General features: G+C 42.3%; 1 protein-coding gene across 1 annotated transcript in view; it reads right to left on the bottom strand.

Moving 5' to 3' along the window:
• Nucleotides 1–3,085: 3,085 nt before the first annotated feature.
• The window catches only part of LOC135914601 (uncharacterized), a 256,527-nt gene continuing 240,368 nt past the window's right edge, over nt 3,086–19,244 (bottom strand). Inside the window, exons 23-29 of the mRNA XM_070536517.1 lie at nt 19,031–19,225; nt 17,321–17,414; nt 16,240–16,401; nt 10,209–10,415; nt 8,808–8,943; nt 7,082–7,155; nt 3,086–4,055 (exon numbers count right to left, since the gene is read on the bottom strand). Of these exons, the coding sequence (XP_070392618.1) occupies nt 3,777–4,055; nt 7,082–7,155; nt 8,808–8,943; nt 10,209–10,415; nt 16,240–16,401; nt 17,321–17,414; nt 19,031–19,225 (1,147 nt within the window). The 3' untranslated portion in view covers nt 3,086–3,776. The remainder of the gene's footprint in view (nt 4,056–7,081; nt 7,156–8,807; nt 8,944–10,208; nt 10,416–16,239; nt 16,402–17,320; nt 17,415–19,030; nt 19,226–19,244) is intronic.

Here is a 19,244-nt window from a genome sequence, read left to right on the forward strand (position 1 = left end):
TGACGACTAAGGCCGTCACTTCGTGCCCGTCAATCGTTAAGCGAGGTCGGCAGTCACAGTTTTGTAGGCGTCATCTTCTTTCGGCGACAGTTGGGGATTTTCGGCAACTTGAGGACTCGCAACCTTCTCCCCAGATGTCGCTGCTTTCAGTTCCCGGCCGTGGGCTGGGAGACGGACCTCTGGCGACATCAGTAAAACTTCAGCTGCTCGGCGATGAAAAACGCGCTGGAAATGGTGAGCGGGATTGTAGATTGGGTGGGCTGACTTGCCGGCCAGCATGACTGTCGTCGAAGGAGGCACGGTTTTCATCAAACAAGCAGAGCGTAGCGGCATATGGGCTTCCCTCATAGCTAGCTAGACTATGAGGACAAAAACGATAAATGTGTCTTGTCTTTTCGAAATTAGAACACAGGGATCGCCGACCTGCACTGCGCCATATATCGGTCTCGCGTAGCTGGGGTCGCCTTACAGGTTCCGGTTGGGCCCAGGGAAAAGGGACAAACACATGACGGAGTTCCTGGCGCACCACTTCAGCGACGGTGGCAACCACGAACTCCTGCGGCGGCGATGCATGTGCTAAGGCTGCGTGCCTAGTATTCTCCTTTGCAATTTCCTCGCGCACAATCTGTCGGATCAGTTGGCGTAAGCAGATTTCATCGGCCGTGGAGAGTGCTGCGGCTCATGTCAGTGCCCCACACTGTAAACAGAAAAACACCCAGATGGGCATTTTTGGCTTGTCCTCTAGCGCATGCCATTTTGTACATGTTTCTACTCTCATTGAAGGGAGTGCAATAATACTCCCATTTAGATGAGAGTGTTTGCAGGGTACATTAGGAGCAATCAGCAGTATCATTTTACTCCCGCTTGCAGAAATTCGAAGAGGTACAATGGGAGTTTTATTATTTCCATTTGGGAGCATTTGCGGTGGAATAAAGGTGTTTTTTGTGTTAATTTAAGAGTAAATAGGTGGAAATAAAGGCATTGTAGTTTACTCCCCCTACCCCCCCCCCCCGTTTCTGGGGCAGTAAATGGGAGTAATTTTTACATCCGAAATAAACCCCTCCAAAGCTTTTACTCACTGCTGGAAGCTCAAAATGCAGTCCCGAAAATGCAAGCCATTGGCTTGCATTCCCACGAGATTGCTTTTTGAGCACTTAAAAGTGCTTAAAAGCTTTGGAGGGCTTTGTTTCGGGCTGTTCAGACGCCAAGATAGAAACCTCTTGGAGTTCCTCTTGTGCACTATGAAAGATTACATGCAAAGCAAGCACTTACAAAATATTTTATTAGAAATATCACATTTTATATATTGCAGTCCTGCAGTTCCTTCCAACAATGAGTACAAATGGTGACTAGACAGTTTGCACATGTTTAGAACAGTATTTTTAAAGATACAGGTAATGTAAAAAAAGTTCAGTGGCCAGGAGACGGTCTTGCACAATAAAATAATAATGACAAACCTATGGCACAAACATAAGAAACCTGAACTTATCACATATTCAGCATTTACCACAAATATATACTTCGATCTAGTGACTAGAAAGCTTGCACAACGGCTAAAACAAAGAAATCCAGGCACTGTACAATGGTGCCAGTGGCCAGCAAAGAATGAAAAGGCACAAATTTAAGGAACTTATCACACACTTAAAATATATCAACATACGAAGCTTCAACCAGCTTATTAAACAATCCCTTTTCACCAGACCATGCCCAGCACTTTAGCATATGACTTGATTTGTGAAGCTGCCAAATTTAAGCCTTGTCAAATTGAAAGTATTGACAATTTTTGTCCCATTTATTACTTCACTTGATAGACCTCAACCGAATAAATAAATTATGGCATCTCAATTCCCCAAGTATGCAATAATTAATTAAATTACTTTTTATTAGGACTCAAAATGCATGCCAAGAGCAGTGCTGCTTCAGAGGTGTAAAAGGTTACGCATGTAGCGATGAAACCAATTGCAATTTCATGGCACCGGATACTGCCAACGTGTATGCACACCACGGTCGCGGTGATTAAAGCCCAGTCCATTTAACACTCCACGGGACAAGAGGGAAGGGAGTGTCTCCCTGTATTTCCAAGATAAGTGAACAATCAGAGGGGACAGTTTGGCAGCTTTCGGCGACACAATCAGTTCATGCCCTTAACTTCAATTCAATTCAACTACTACACACTGCCAACTTCACTTTCGGTGAAGCGACAAATAACCTTTTTCATGTCCGAGGCCTCTCTGCCAGAAGAGTGTTTTGGACGAGCCGTACAAAGGTGTTGTAATTATTAATTTGTAGCACTCTCATGGAACTGCGGCTTCGCACCATAAATATGGAGTCAGCAGCTACTTAAGAAGCCGGGACACCAAATTTTCGTGTCAGTACTCCTTTAACAATCTTGCATTGATGCCAGTCAGTGGTAGTCTGTGCGACTTAGTACAACAGAAATAAAAGTGGAAAACCTCAGCACTATATTGAGAGGTCAACTCATCCCACTTATTGAGCTGAAAGCTGAAACACAGCACAGGTGACCAACATTCCTGAGGGCTTTCTTGCACACCTGTGCTCATTACAAACATTTTGGTGTGCAAAAATAAATTGCCTATAATGTGACTGAATATAACATTTATCTACCGAAATAAATAATAACAATTAAAGGCACTTTTTAATACTCCTAAAGTCATATATAAAAAAAGATTTCACTAGGCCATTTGACCAAACATTCTTGAAGCCTGTTCATACTGAATCAAATTCGAATGGTGCATAACATAGGAGCCAGTACGTTAAAATTCGCTCACAGTATATATGCTACTGTTGCTTTTGTGTATCAAGCTCAGCACCTTTACAACATAAAACACATGAGCTGTACACTACTAGTCACTTTGATGCGCTGGCCACTGTATCTTAAACAAATGCACATTGCAGAAAAAAGCCGGCACATATTTTTAAAATAAACTGTGGCAAACAGCACAAAAAGAACTAGGAAAACAATTGTGTGCAAGGCAACAATATTACAAAACACAAGCAATAACTTAAGCTTGACAACCATATTATGATTGAAGTATTACAGTATTGAGGCAGTTTAACGTCCACTGTCTTTTTGCAACCCCTACTTGCCGAGAAGGCCCCGGTTTTCACTTCGCAGCTGAACCACTTCATATGCAGCAACAGCTGGCTGGTGAATTTAAAGTGAGGCACGGCATAAACATGACCACTTCAGGAGAAGATGCCATTGGCAACACAGAGGATGCAGAAACATGGCGAAATGGTCAGCTGAGGCACATCTTGATGGACTGCGCACCCAACAATATCTTTAACACGAATGAGTCTGCGCTCTTCAAGCTGCTACTAGACAGAATGCCTGCATTCAATGACGACACATGCACTGGCGGTAAGCATGCCAATGACAGGATTTCAGTTGCATTCGAAGTGAATCATTTCTTGTGATTGGGAAGTCAGCCATGCCAAGATGTTTGAAAAGCACCCAACTGCCGTCTAGACTTGTCTACTGCAGCAATACAAAAGCATGGACTGCAAAGCTTTTTGAGGCGTACATGCACCTCACTGACCACTATGTTGCAGCAAAGAACAGAATTGCAGTTATCCTAAATGCATCGGCGCACACCACACTAGATAACTTTGCAGCTGCGAAGTTAGCATTTCTGCTTCCTAACACATCAGATTGCCCAGCCCTTGGACCAAAGCATCATTTGGGCTGTGAAACTACACAAGAATCGGCTGCAAAGAAGTTTATTAGGCCATGAGTGTGGCCACTGGTTAGTAGCCTATGGCTCTTCCAGGGAGTCTGCATGGCCTCTGAAAAAATTGATTAGTTGAAGAGCTTTGACGCGCGGCTTTGTGTGCGTTAAGTTCAGAAATGCATGTTCTATGAATGTTAACATTTTGTGCGCCTTTCGTGGGTATTCCACATGAAACACCCAAAAGGATGCAAAGAGGCAGGCTACTCCCGAAAGCAGCGAGGAGACTTGAAACACTAGTTGCTTGTCGATGTGCAGTGCAAATCCTTCATCCTGCACCAGACACGGGGTCAGCGGGGCTTCTTCCTAAGGTTAAAAAAAGGAATGCTATTGTGTAATGTCTTTTAGAGTCAATAACGCTGAACCAACTACAAAAAAAACATTTTCGCTTTAGACCCACACGAGGGTAGTGGGTGTTTAAGAGAAAGCTGGACATGTCCAGTGACTATTGTTATCCGGATAAAAAAAGACTTTCTTTCGTTTGTTTTTGCTGCCCAAGTGCTGAGGACAAAATTAGTTTTGAAGAAACATTTGGCTTCACAAAGAAAATATAAGCACCTAATGAGTTAAAGTACTTGTTGCAGATCTTTCCGAATTCACATTTTGGTTGGCTCCCAAAGCAAAGGATGGTGGGTACTGCTCTAAGAATACTTAGCAATAGACTACAGGTCAAAAGCCTCGATTCCGTTTTGTGCCGTAAAGGAACCTGCTACAAGCACATACAGACCGCATGTGTCGCAATGGTGGAACCATTTATTCAGCCACATTTCTCATTTTCCAATTCCAAAACTAAAATAATGCAACTTGTTTTTTAAGGTTGCTTTAGTAAAGCCAATAAACTTATTTTAGGAAAGTCAGACTGCTTTTTTGAAGAGTATTTTATCATAAAGGTCATTTACTGATCTGGCCAAACTTGAGCACCTCTCGTGGGACATTTAGTGCTGTTGAGGGAAGAGATACTTGCTCGAAATTCAAACTTTCATGGCAACAGGTTGGCAAAATTTTGAAACCGCGCACTACATAAATTCAAATAAGAATAAAGAAAAATCTCTAATATGCAACACTTCGTTCTTGCTTTTGATATTGTAGCAGTGATACTCTGCGGTAATCAGTTGCAATTGAGGCAACTGACATGTAGTCTGTCGCTAAATATTCTTAGAGCTATAGCTACAATACTTTTCTATTAGTACTTAACCAAATGTGGATTCGTAAAAATTTGCACAAGGCAGTTCTGGCTCACCAGGCAGTTCTATACTTTTGCATAGAAAACAATGGTCTCATTGTGCATGACACTCAGACAACTGATTACAACTTTTTCATTAATATTAAGATAGCCACCTCCATGCCCCCGACAAACATGCGGTACTTGAAGGGACACTAGAGGCAAATACTAAGTCAATGTAGATTGTCAAAATATAATTCCAGAAACCTCACTGCACTTGTTTCGTGCCAAGAAAAGATAAAATCATGTTTGAAGGGTTCGGATGCCTTTGGCGCAATTCATATAACCAGCCCGCAAGTGGCGACTTTGCATACGCAGTCACCGCCCTTTACTGCCATCGGTGAGTAAAACTGTGCCCAACAGACATCACGGTTTTCTGCAGAAAGCGCAAGCACGCAGCCAAGAAGCAACAGAGCAAAGAGAGAGTGTTGGATTCGCTGCTGCAGCTGCTCTTGGTCAAGTGGTGTGGATGTGGCATTTTCTGCTACTCGCAGTACGCCAGTTTCTTGAGCCAGCAAAACCAGCTCAGCACTACACGATAACTACTGGAATGTGAAAATACAGGCGATAGAGTGGAGAAAATGAAACCCTTCAACCACCCGCGTGGTTGTCAGGGCTTCGTTTTTCTAAATATGAAATAGAACTGGACATATTTTTCATCTTGCATTGCAATACAATTATCTATTACAAGTGGTTGATAACTAGTGACAGTTATAATGAGTGCCGTTGTCATCAGGCTAGTACTTGAATGTCCTGGGGGAGTCTGATCGTCTCTTGCCCTTACGTAAATTTCTCGAATACTAAAGCTTCGTTCAAGACAATAGTGAGGCCTTAAATGTTCTTGAGCTCTAATTTATCATTTCAGCTTGACTTAATATTTGCCTTTAGTGTCCTTTAAAAGCATGATGCCTATTGGCAAAAGTATCCTGTGGCAATTAGAGGAAATAAACAAAAGCATTAGGTTTTGGGCGAGTTGGTTGTACATGGTTCTTATTAGCGTTTTGCACGCACAAAGACGGGACGTCAAACAAAAAAGGGACACACAATATGCGCAAACTCAACTGGCTTTTATTGTGACAGCAACATATATAAACGCTTCCACAATCAGAAAAAAAAATGAGATGGCAAGAAAACAAACAAAACCAGGTTTGCTGCAAAACTGCATAGCCACATGTGCCGGCGAAACCAAACGTTGTCACTGTCATACATTTTCACCGCCCAGAAACCTCACTTCCTTATCCCTTAATGCTACAGATGGGGCACTAACACAACTCTGATCATGCCAAAGAATTTCTCTGGCTTCAACTATCTCCCTGGTTAAGCAATTTATGTGAGAAAATAATATTGTGCATCTGTTAAAGATAGGATAACACCCATTGCATAACTTGTAGTGTTCTGCCATGTGGCCTTCAATGCCTTCCTTTACCTTGCGGTGATGTTCTGCTAGCCTCTCGTTTATGCATCGGCTGGTTTGACTGATATAACGCCCGATATAACACCGCACGAGTTCGTTGCATGCAAAGAAAGTGTAGTATATTGGGTTCCCTTGACGTGCGGCAAGTGTTATATCGGTCAAACCAGCCAATACGTAAACGAGGCTAGCAGAACATCACCGCAAGGTAAAGCAAGGCATCGAAGGCCACATGGCAGAACACTGCAAGTCATGCAATGGGTGTTATCCTATCTTTAAGAGATGCACGATATTATTTTCTCATATATATCGCTTATATCATATATATCACATATATTGCTTCTGGGCGGTGAAAAGGTATGACAGTGATGTTTGGTTTCACTAGTGGCTATGCAGTTTTGCACATGGTTTTGCTTGTTTTCTTGCCATCCCGTTTTATTCTTTGCGATTGTGGAAGCATATATATATGTCGCTGTCACAATAAAAACCAGCTGAAGATTGCGCATATTGTCCCTTCTTCGTTCGACGTCCCGTCCTTGCGTGCAAGTCTAATAAGAAATAAACAATCTGCTTTTAATTCCTGTGTACTCATTTTAATAGCCAAATGTAGCACACTGAAACACAAAGTGAACAGAAAGCCAATCAGAATGATAAATGCAACAGAAGCATCTTCATAGTCAGAATCCTACAGGCACTCACCTGCGTAATGATGCTATCTATGGGCTCCTTGCAGCGCTTTGCTACAAACTGCAGAACTGCCAGAACAGCATCCTCTGTTAAAAAAGAAATCAGATATTGTAGAATGCTTAGGAAACCTTTCACACCAAACAGCTTACAGCTTTTATATAGTGCCTCAGAGCCCTGCATGGGTAATTCATCTACTGTGATAAACACTTGAGGTACACATAACTAGTGAAATAACTTGTGCTTTAATCTTCCAATGGATGATTACCACCAGTAGCAATGACTGTGGGTCTAGTTTCGTCTGCTTGCTGCTCAATGAAACGGGAAGAAATGGTATGTGCTGAAAACTCGCGCGCTTGCTCCACCCTTAGAATTATGGCATATTTTAACATTTCTTTTGGATGCTTTCCCTCATGTTTCATGGTTTCGTAACATACTGCCAAATATTCCACATATCGAAACATACATACATCCTATTTTTTAACTGTAGAGAAAACTATGGTTACAACACTTCAGAATAAGATCACAAAGAATTCAGAACATCACATTAGACAACCACTAAACCACTCATCTCAAAAATGTTGAAGTGGCAGCAGTGTTCACAATGAACATACAACCAGAATTTTTTCAAAGATTCCGTATTAGCAAAGTTACAGGCCTTTGCTACCCTCCTCACTGCACTCTGTTCTCTCTGCATATTCCCACCAACTCCATGCAGGGCAGCGAAAAGTAAGGGTTGTGACAACACCCTGCGTGCATTACAGCATGCAAAGGAGGGAGCAGAAAAGCCGAGAGAAGAGCACAAGATTCTTTTAAAAATTTTTGGGTTCTTCGCAGAGCATAGCATTGCTACATTCACAAAGATGGTGATTACAGAATGACTTATGCGATGTGCATGTTTATACAATGTGCAAAAAAAGCCAGAGGTGACTTAAGAGCCCTTTAACTAGCTCATTTAGGTTAACTCAGCTCTACGTTGGAGAACTGAGAAAGCACATAATAATTGCCCATTACTGGCTTAGGTAAGCAGCACAAATATAGTTGAGTAAGGTATACAAAAAACAACTTGCTTTATAACTCTTGACAAGTACAAGTAAAAAGAAATTCAAGGTTTCAATTCAACCAGCATTGCCGACTTTCTGATACCTGATACCAACCCCACCACCACCACAGTTGCCATCACCCCACAAAAAACAATTCCTGAACTCCCTTTAAGGGCAACACCGGCGCTTTTTCTATGTCCACTGATTTTAATAAAATTTGGAATATGTGTTCTCTTTTGCCCTCCGAGTATCTGTACCAAACTATACGGCTGAAGATGAATTTTAAAGATTGGTTGCATTCTTGACTCGCGACTTTCTACTGGCCACTGTGTTTGTGACATCAGAGACAATACCGTCACTGTGGCTGGAATCCTCACTTAAATTGCCACTGCCTAGTTTGGAAACTCTGTAAGAGCTCCCTGTGTCAGCAGAAATGATCCGCTTGGCTTCTTTGGCGCTAGCACCACATGTACTGCATGTTTACATTATGGTGGTGTAGGATCTATTGTCACACGAAGCAGCTACCTATTTCGGTATCTCATTTATTGGTTATTTAAAATTACTGGTGAACTTCTAAGCAAACTAAATCACCCTACGGGTGACAGAACTGCCAATGCCATTTGAATATGACAATGTTACAATATGGTTGAAAAAATGCGAGTTGCCCTTTAAGAGCGTCATCATAGAAACATATTTACCGGATCCCACTTCGGAAAATGCCACAATCTCTTCTGGCTCTCCAAAGCTCAGAATAGTGTAACCAAGCTGCTTGCAGCCATTCTCCATTGTCTCCATCACGTTTCTTTGGAAAAGTAGGTCAAACTCCACGAGAAGCTGGAAAGAAAAGAAAGAATGTTCAAGAATTCTTTTATCTACTAGCAAACTAATGCAATAGCGAGAACCAATTGTGCAAGGACAGCCAAGGCAGCAGATGTCAAACACCTCTTAGAGCAGGCATCACATAGTAGTACATAAGCTTAGGAGCAAGCAACCAGCCAATAAACCTTCGTACGGCATCAGCATACTGTCGAATTTAAAATTGCTTGTTAGTTACTACATAAGAAAACAGTCAACAAACCAAGAAAGCCAGGTAAATTATGGTTGATTCAAACGTAGAAGCGATAAGAAAAAGGGAAATGAAAGTGGACAAATAAACAAGTAGCAAATCGTCTTTTAGTCCACTTTTTTTGTAACTGCCTTATGAGTGGTATGTTTAAATAAGAAATAATTATTCACGCATAGTTCATCTATATTTATTAAGTGTTTTCTTTTATAGCAGTAACTCACAATCAAGCACCTTGGGTCACTTCATTCTTCTCACTCATTGCATAGAAGAGTTCTCGACAGGCAGAATTAATGCCAAAGAAGGGCTTATCACCACATTATGTGCGCGGTGAACCAAAAAAAGTGAATGGTAGAATAGTCACTATTGTAGTCTTGAAGAAACGCACACATAACTTGGCTCCCTACTGTACCTGTTGTCCTTGGCTCCTTTCATTTGCCTTTTTGTTATACTTCCACATTTCAATCAAGCAGTTAGTTTCCACTATGCTTTCTCTGCCTTCCCTGTTTTCTTCTTACACAACCAACAGCAATAAAGGCACCTTTCAATTAAGTCAACCGGTGAGTTGTAAGACATCTAAAACATTGCCTCTCCATATAAATTATGCCCATTGGGCGAATGGCAGTACCTTGAAGCTGTATGAACATGTATAAATCATTGGTATGTGACTGTACCACATCTTTGAAGACAAATGTGACTGGTGGAACACTGTATTAAAATTTTTTTAACCTTGTTTATAGCACTATGCTGATGCATATATTCTACACACTTCATATGCTGAGCATCTTATGGTTGTGCTCTTGTGATTACTTTATCATTACAAAAGAGTTTGCTAAGCTTACTCATCCCAAAATACAACTCAGTTTTGTTATCCCATGTTATTTTGTCACTGCAATACACACACTTGTTTGCTTTGTCCTGAAAGAAAAATGCCAGAATTACTGACTGAAACACTTAAGCCGCTGCCTTAACCTAAAGCTAAGAACCCAGTAAAACAAAAACAAAAAAGATTACAAAAGCTCTTGCTAAAGCATACCGATGCCTCAGTTGCCAGAAAGGGGAACAGCAACAGAGCATCTGACAGCGTAAGGCTGCGAAGTTGATCATGCCTCTCTCTTGCTGTTGCAAGCAGCCTCGGCCTTACTGCCTCTTCATCTTGGCAGCCAGCATTGTCTTGTAGCCATTCATTGTGCAGCCTCAATGACTCGGCAGTTTCCCCATATGCTACAAGATGACTGCAATCCTGAAACACAAAGAAAATCAAGCCCTTTTTACAAGTTGTGAATGCGAAAGCACTAATGTCCAACTGAACGCCACTGAGTAGTCCTTCGAATTTGAACTATTGATGGGCAAGCGAGCGTGTTTATACGGTGTTTTCATTTGGCTTTACCGAGATGCAGTAACTGAAATGATGCAGCAAAACCACAAGAATGCAGAGGTAAATATTTCTGAAGAGCAAGCCTGCAGCATTAACGAGAGGGTGGCAGGTCTTCTTGTGAAACTTAATAAGAGGTACAAAATGAAGATTGTACAGGTCTACGCCCCTACATCCAGTCATGATGACCAGGAAGTCGAAAGCTTCTATGAAGACGTGGAATCGGCGATGGGTAGAGTGAAAACTAAATACACTATACTAATGGGCGACTTTAATGCTAAGGTAGGCAAGAAGCAGGCTGGTGAAAAGGCAGTGGGGGAATATGGCATAGGCACTAGGAATAGCAGGGGAGAGTTATTAGTAGAGTTTGCGAAACAGAATAATATGAGGATAATGAACACCTTCCGCAAGCGGGATAGCCGAAAGTGGACGTGGAGGAGCCCGAACGGCGAGACTAGAAATGAAATAGACTTCATACTCTGCGCTAACCCTGGCATCATACAAGATGTGGACGTGCTCGGCAAGGTGCGCTGCAGTGACCACAGGATGGTAAGAACTCGAATTAGCCTAGACCTGAGGAGGGAACGAAAGAAACTGGTACATAACAAGCCGATTAATGAGTTAGCAGTAAAGAAACTGGTACATAACAAGCCGATTAATGAGTTAGCGGTAAGAGGGAAAATAGAGGAATTCCAGATCAAGCTACAGAACAGGTATTCGGCTTTAACTCAGGAAGAAGACCTTAGTGTTGAAGCAATGAACGACAATCTTGTGGGCGTCGTTAAAGAGTGTGCAATGGAAGTCGGTGGTAACTCCGTTAGGCAGGATACCAGCAAACTATCGCAGGAGACGAAAGATCTGATCAAGAAACGCCAATGTATGAAAGCATCTAACCCTACAGCTACAATAGAACTGGCAGAACTTTCGAAGTTAATGAACAAGCGTAAGACAGCTGACATAAGGAAGTATAATATAGATAGAATTGAACATGCTCTCAGGAATGGAGGAAGCCTAAAAACAGTGAAGAAGAAACTAGGAATTGGCAAGAATCAGATGTATGCGTTAAGAGACAAAGCCGGCAATATCATCACTAATATGGATGAAATAGTTCAAGTGGCTGAGGAGTTCTATAGAGATTTATACAGTACCAGTGGCACACACGACGATAATGGAAGAGACAATAGTCTAGACGAATTCAAAATCCCAAAGGTAACGCCGGAAGAAGTAAAGAAAGCCTTGGGAGATATGCAAAGGGGGAAGGCAGCTGGGGAGGATCAGGTAACAGCATATTTGTTGAAGGATGGTGGACATATTGTTCTAGAGAAACTGGCCACCCTGTATACGCAATGCCTCATGACCTCGAGCGTAGCGGAATCTTGGAAGAATGGTAACATAATCCTAATCCATAAGAAAGGGGACACCAAAGACTTGAAAAATTATAGACCGATCAGCTTACTGTCCGTTGCGTACAAACTATTTACTAAAGTAATCGCAAATAGAATCAGGAGCACCTTAGACTTCTGTCAAGCAAAGGACCAGGCAGGATTCTGTAAAGGTTACTCAACAATAGATCATATTCACACTATCAATCAGGTGATAGAGAAATGTGCCCAATGTAACCAACCCTTATATATAGCTTTCATTGATTACGAGAAAGCGTTTGATTCTGTCGAAACCTCAGCAGTCGTGGAGGCATTACGGAATCAAGGTGTAGACGAGCCGTATGTAAAAATACTAAAAGATATCTATAGCGGCTCCACAGCCACCGTAGTCCTCCATAAAGCAAGCAACAAAATCCCAATAAAGAAAGGCGTCAGGCAGGGAGATACGATATCTCCAATGCTATTCACAGCGTGTTTACAGGAGGTATTCAGAGACCTGGATTGGGAAGAATTGGGGATAAAAGTTAATGGAGAATACCTTAGTAACTTGCGATTCGCTGATGATATTGCCTTCCTTAGTAACTCAGGGGACCAATTGCAATGCATGCTCACTGACCTGGAGAGGCAAAGCAGAAGTGGGGGTCTAAAAATTAATCTGCAGAAAACTAAAGTAATGCTTAACAGTCTCGGAAGAGAACAGCAATTTACAATAGGCAGCGAGGCACTGGAAGTCGTAAGGGAATACATCTGCTTAGGGCAGGTAGTGACGGGGGATCCGGATCATGAGACAGAAATAATCAGAAGAATAAGAATGGGCTGGGGTGCATTTGGCAGGCATTCTCAGATCATGAACAGCAGGTTGCCATTATCCCTCAAGAGAAAAGTATATAATAGCTGTGTCTTACCAGTACTCACCTACGGGGCAGAAACCTGGAGGCTTACGAAAAGGGTTCTACTCAAATTGAGGACGACGCAACGAGCTATGGAAAGAAGAATGATAGGTGTAACGTTAAGGGATAAGAAAAGAGCAGATTGGGTGAGGGAACAAACGCGAGTTAATGACATCTTAGTTGAAATCAAGAAAAAGAAATGGGCATGGGCAGGACATGTAATGAGGAGGGAAGATAACCGATGGTCATTAAGGGTTACGGACTGGATCCCAAGGGACGGGAAGTGTAGCAGGGGGCGGCAGAAAGTTAGGTGGGCGGATGAGATTAAGAAGTTTGCAGGCACAGCATGGCCACAATTAGTACATGACCGGGGTTGTTGGAGAAGTATGGGAGAGGCCTTTGCCCTGCAGTGGGCGTAACCACGCTGATGATATACGTGTAATCTTGCCTTGCTTAACCCTTTTAATGGCCCCTTCCCCTTTCTTTCTGACTGCTCCTCCATCCCTTTGGGTCTTTTTCATGTATGTTACAGCAGACATTGCATGCTACAGCTTACTTTGTCGTCACTTTCTCCCAATTGAGAACTTTGAAAAAGTTCCCTAATTCCAATACCTGTCAAAGTGCAGATTCCACACTGGCTTGGCATGGCTTCCCTGTCAATCCTCAGCTCATGTCAATTTTTTTTCTTTGCATGTAGGTTCAGCAAACAATTCATGCCACATAGCTGGTTCTTCGTTGTCCCTTTATCTGATTATTCAACAGTTTATATGTTGATTCTTTAGCCTGTCAATGTGCAAATGGACCTGCTATATTCACTCACCCTGGCTTCCCTGCCGAGACACAGCACCAGAACACAGGCCACAGGCACGTGCCCCACCTACTGTCAGAAGTTTAACTTACAAATTTTGTGTGTTTAAATTAACTCTCTACAGATGGAACAGTGGGTATGCTGTTTTGAATACAACCTAAGCAATCAATAATGGTGCATATGCTGCATTTATCAGTGCCCCGCAGCCTCTGCTTTAGTGTCGTACTGCGATATGGCATAAGTGTTTTAAACCCAAGCCCGAGTGATGTGTATGCCAATGGTAAATCTGATGAAAATTCTATTTAGGTTTAATTATTGCTTCCATATGTTACATGGACTAAGAAGCATCGTGCAGCAATACAGAAGGAACCCGAATGCTTTTCAATAGATGCAGCTAATAGTTGCTAATCTTTCACTCAAAAGTCAAAGAACAGCTGCTGACTAGAGATGCATGAAATCTGTTTTGGTCATCATGTGAACCAAACTTACACTAAAACAAATGGCTCCAACTCAAACTTAATTTTTATTTCTGTGGTTTGTATGTATAAGAAAACACCTGCAGTCCTTCAGCATCACTGTAGACTGCTTTTTAGTTCATGGAACAAATGGAAGCCATCATAAGACCTGACATGCAACTTTTTAAGAGATGCCAATGGTCACCATAGCCTATACATTATTCATGGCTTTCTTTTGCACTCAGAACAAGATAACGCACTATGCTTTTGCATATAACATAACTGATCGCAGTAGATAACCTTGGGGAAATGTGAATGACAATGAACATGATTGATTTTTTTTTAATTTGCATGCACAAACTCACTTTCGAAGTTTCCGTTTTTTTCAAATTTTGCCACTAACATAGAGAATAACTGCATGTAAGACAAAATACACTTGGCTGCCTGTTTAGCATGTAGCAAAGTATGCACAGGCTGAATTCGTAAAGAAGCTTACTGTTATGAGACATATTGAAGGATAACCAAAAATGTCCTTTCTTGCCCCTCTCGTTGAAAAGCTAGGTTCACCCTTTCTTGTTCATGCTATAGGCTTGTGCAAACAACTAAATTTATTTTATTTCATTGAACAACGTTCTGCAAATAAAGTATAAATTATGAAATCATAAATATATTTTTTTCCCTCTCTAAGTTGGAACATTACGCGATTTGTAAGCTGCGTTTTCTTTGTGTCAGTTACAATTTTCAGGATTCCCGTGTGAAAGGTCTTTCAGTTCGGTCAGCAAAAGGGGTCACTTGCTAAACCACCTGCAACATAAAGATGTTGCACTATTACTGCTTAGATCTTTGCAATTGCACTTCCTTTACTTTGGTATCATTGTGTAGAGGAGAGAAGCCATTACTCTATCATGCATGTGTTCCGTGCAAGCCCCCTCCCTCATTTCCCTGTGACCTCCGGTTTTATACACTGCCTGGAAATACTGGCTGCATGATACTACAGTCACCGACTGATTTCTCGGACTTGCAGTCCAAAAATTCGGACACGCTCGATTATTCGGTCTGCTTCGCGGCACGGCCATTCTCCCCATAGACCATAATGTATAATTACTATACAACTGCCGAAAGTTCGAACACCTTGCAACCTCTCGTCTGATTTTTCGGACACTCCTTGAGCCAAGTCGATTGAGAGCACCATGCACAGACTCTGACCAGTGCATGGTTCGACTTGCTGAATGCCATATTTGTTTTGAACGGAGCTTCCTTGCTCAGCAGCCCCATGAAGTGGCTACTGCAAATCCCTGCTCATCATCATCGTTTCTGCCTGCTTCTATAGAGTGGCTACAGCAGTTCCGGTCTCAGCTTAGTAAACCATGTCAAGATAATTTAGCAGCTGATTTGTTTCTTCTTTGTGCACGACGGTGAGAATAGGTTACTTTTTTCGTTTGTCCAACTGGTGTCAGCATGGTGGTGTTTGCTTTGTATGCTGTGTAGAAGTGATGATCCAACGCGGCATAGGGAAACATCACATTAAGTGTCTAATGGCGCCGACAGTGCCCGCGCAGACTGCGCTGGGGAATGCTGGCAAGCGGGTGCCGGGAGGCCTAGGACTTGTCGCCTTCAGATGTGCTCCCTACTGACACCGAAAATCTCCTGCCCAGACCTGCGCAATAGTTGCATTGCAATTCTGGACACCATCTCATTTGGCAGTTTCACAGGTGCTAACACTGCTGTACTGACGTGTGCAGAGCTCGACGACGGCAAGATCATTCGTCAGGTTTCTGCTACACCACCGGACAACTCCGAGTACAAGCAGTGACTGCTTTCAGCTGCCTATAGTGAATGTACGACCCTCTCAGAGATTTAAGCATATCTGATTGCGTGTACATGGAACAGCGTGCAATGGCACATTCACAATTTCTTCAAGCCTACTGCCAAGCCTGAATAAGTGCGTGGAAATGAAACTTCTTTTTTCCTTAATGTGCTTTTTCGGACATTTCCGCAGTCCCCGTGAGGTCCGAATAAACGGTCGGCGACTGTATACTGTCCTAGGTCTGTCACTTTCAGTTTTTCAAGCAATTTACAGCTCCACAAAATGGCAGTGCACTTGCTTGACCATAGTACTGTTGGAAAATGTCGGAAAGCTTTTCAGCTGCAACTCACAAAAAGGCGGCATAACTTCTTGTTTGTAGCTTCACCAGAAGCCACCTGCTGTTTCCGCTTGACCAGGAAGTGCCTTTTTTTTGCCAACATTTCTTCGAAGCAATTCTCTGCCTTCTTACGCATGTTCTTGAATTGGTTTCTTAATGCCAAGACCCACGAGTCCTGTAAAGAATTGGAAACATATCACTACTGTTAAAAGTACTTAGAAGTTTATTGGTATTGCCTGTATACACATAGAAGTATGACCATAATTGCAGTTTGTTTTATGCATCGAACATAATTGCTTATTAACAGAAGGTCCGGCCATAAAGTTTGCAACATCCACGCCATAAACTTGGAATAGGCATAACAACATAAAAGTTAGCGTACGTCTAGTTCCGGCGGAATATATGTATATATATATAATGCTGCAGAACACCCCTAGGGCATCAAAACAATGATGGCAGCATGCATCATAAAGCTGGTAGAAGCCCCAACAGTGATCCACTTTTTGCATTTAAACGGACCTAATGCCATGAAAACATGCCAACCTGGCTGCAGTGTACAATAACAATGCTGCAGCCTATGACGTGAAATGGTGCAAGCAATTTCAATGCAGTCAAACAGGCCACAACGGCAAAAAATGAAGTGGCCAACTGTTGCTACTTGATGAATCATAAGTTGATGCCGTATCGCTTGCTGATAGGCAGATAGCTGCTGAACAAATGGTGCAAGAGTTTAATTTGATGCTGGGCTCAGATTAAACTCCCAGATGAGTCCCGTCACTTATTTCTTTTCCTTCATGACCATACTCCATGACAAACTATGAACACTGTTTGTAAAAGCTTATCTGTAGCAAAGGAGAAGTTTTGGATGAACTGAAACATACACGTCATTATTAGCACAAAGTAAAACACCAGACAACATAAAGTTTATCCCTTTGATCATCTCTACATGACCACGAGAATCAACAGCCATAATATAACATGGCAGCTCAGAAGTGCAGATACATGGTGCAGTCGAATTGTCCATATGAGGTAGAAATGATATTTCTTTCTTAGAAATGTAAATATGGCGACAGTATGGGATGTATGAAACTTACCAGGCCATTTCCGCTGCCAACTCTGTCAGCAAGGTGTGGGTATGCACTGACAAGCCTCTCAGCAGCTACGCGGTACAACTGTCTAGAAGGGTACCTGTACATCAGGTGAAATAATCATACAATTAATAAATGGGCAATTTTGTATTCTTTTTCCCAAGAAAAACCAGTGCAAAATATTTGCCAGTTTTAATTAAATGCTAATCTTAAGTATAATAAATGCAAAATACACATGGAAGTGATCTCAAAGACTAAAAACATTTCTCGTCTTTGTACTTCTGTCTACACACGAGTTTTGTGGAGCTGCGTCTGCTGTGCACTGTGGGAGATCACACCAGAGCTATGTAGCAGCATGGCATAGATACTACAGCCACAACAGGGTGCTGCAATGTGTCCTCTCACCAGTGCAATGCTCTGACAACTGTGTTCTGATTAGCCTCTGTGAATGACATAGCTTAAGCACAAGTGCCCATCTCGCATTGAGAGTTCGTCATGCACGGCTGAACCAAAAGTAGCATCACAAAAAATATTTTTAAATTCCCAAATTTTGCGCGAGGCCTTGTTAGCCCCCTGTGTAGCTTCTGGCATGCTAGTGGACATGAAAGGAGAGAGAAAACTGCATCAGTGCAATAATACCTCTAACTCTACTTATGCTTGAAGTACACAACAAATTTTGAGGCACAAGATTTGCTAGGCAACATACTTTACAGCAGTGGGCAGGACATGTAATGAGGGAAGATAACCGATGGTCATTAAGGGTTACGGACTGGATTCCAAGGGAAGGGAAGCGTAGCAGGGGGCAGCAGAAAATTAGGTGGGCGGATGAGATTAAGAAGTTTGCAGGCACAACATGGCCACAATTAGTACATGACCGGGGTAGTTGGAGAAGTATGGGTGAGGCCTTTGCCCTGCAGTGGGCGTAACCAGGCTGATGATACTTTACAGTGACATCATTCTACAATTAGTTAGAAAAGTGTTTTAGGGCCCCTTGAGCACCAATTCGGAATTTTTTCCACTCTGAAATCTGCACTTGATGCTGCAATTAGTAGTTACAAGCACTTTAAAAAACTGAGTGCCAATTGGTGTTGACACATTCTGGACCAAGTGAAGTGGGTGCCATCGCAGCATTGTCATGTTGCTACATCAATGCCCCCCTCCTCTTTGTGGCCTGCTGGTTGCCAGTGTCCACTCAGGATGTAGCAGGGGTCATAGGGGGATGTTATCTCGTAAAGGAGGGCAGTTACCTCAAGGAGGGCAAGCAAGCTAGAACATTTCCCAGACTTAAGACCGAATTCTGGGCTCATCATAACAGAAGCAAGGTTTGGGTATGGGCTAGCTGGTATTCCATGGTATCAATCGTCACTTACAGCGCATACATAGACGAGGGACAAAAACGAGGGAGAGGGCTTGTCTACGTCATCCTTTTTGTCCCTCGTCTATGTATGCGCTGTACGTGACAATTGATATCATCATAACAGTGTTAAATGGTGCACTAATACTTTTAGATAGATTCTGCTTGCTTTGGAAGCATTTCTGTGTCCTGGCACTACAGCAAGCAGAAAAAGTTACCACACAGGTAGTGTATTCTGTGCAACTATATCACGACCAACATCTTATGGCAACGCTGAACACTTATGATGAAAGGTTGAGTCATTGAGTAGTCAAAATACCGAATTAAAGCTGAAAGCAATAGAAGCATAATGGAGCGCTCACCAAGCTATCTTGAAGCAAGCTGCAAACAGTTTGTTGATAATGGCACGTCGCACTGCACAATTAATTGGGACCTTTCTACGAAGCACTTCCTCGTAATGGTCAAAAGAGGGTAGTACAAAATCTAAGTAGTCCTTTTCCTTCTCCAACGGCACAGACTGTACATGCTGCACCTCCTCTGCACATTCTGTAACAGCACTGCAAGGCAATATACAGA

This window comes from Dermacentor albipictus, chromosome 3 (assembly GCF_038994185.2).
Source record: "Dermacentor albipictus isolate Rhodes 1998 colony chromosome 3, USDA_Dalb.pri_finalv2, whole genome shotgun sequence".
NCBI classification, from domain to species: Eukaryota; Metazoa; Arthropoda; class Arachnida; order Ixodida; family Ixodidae; genus Dermacentor; species Dermacentor albipictus.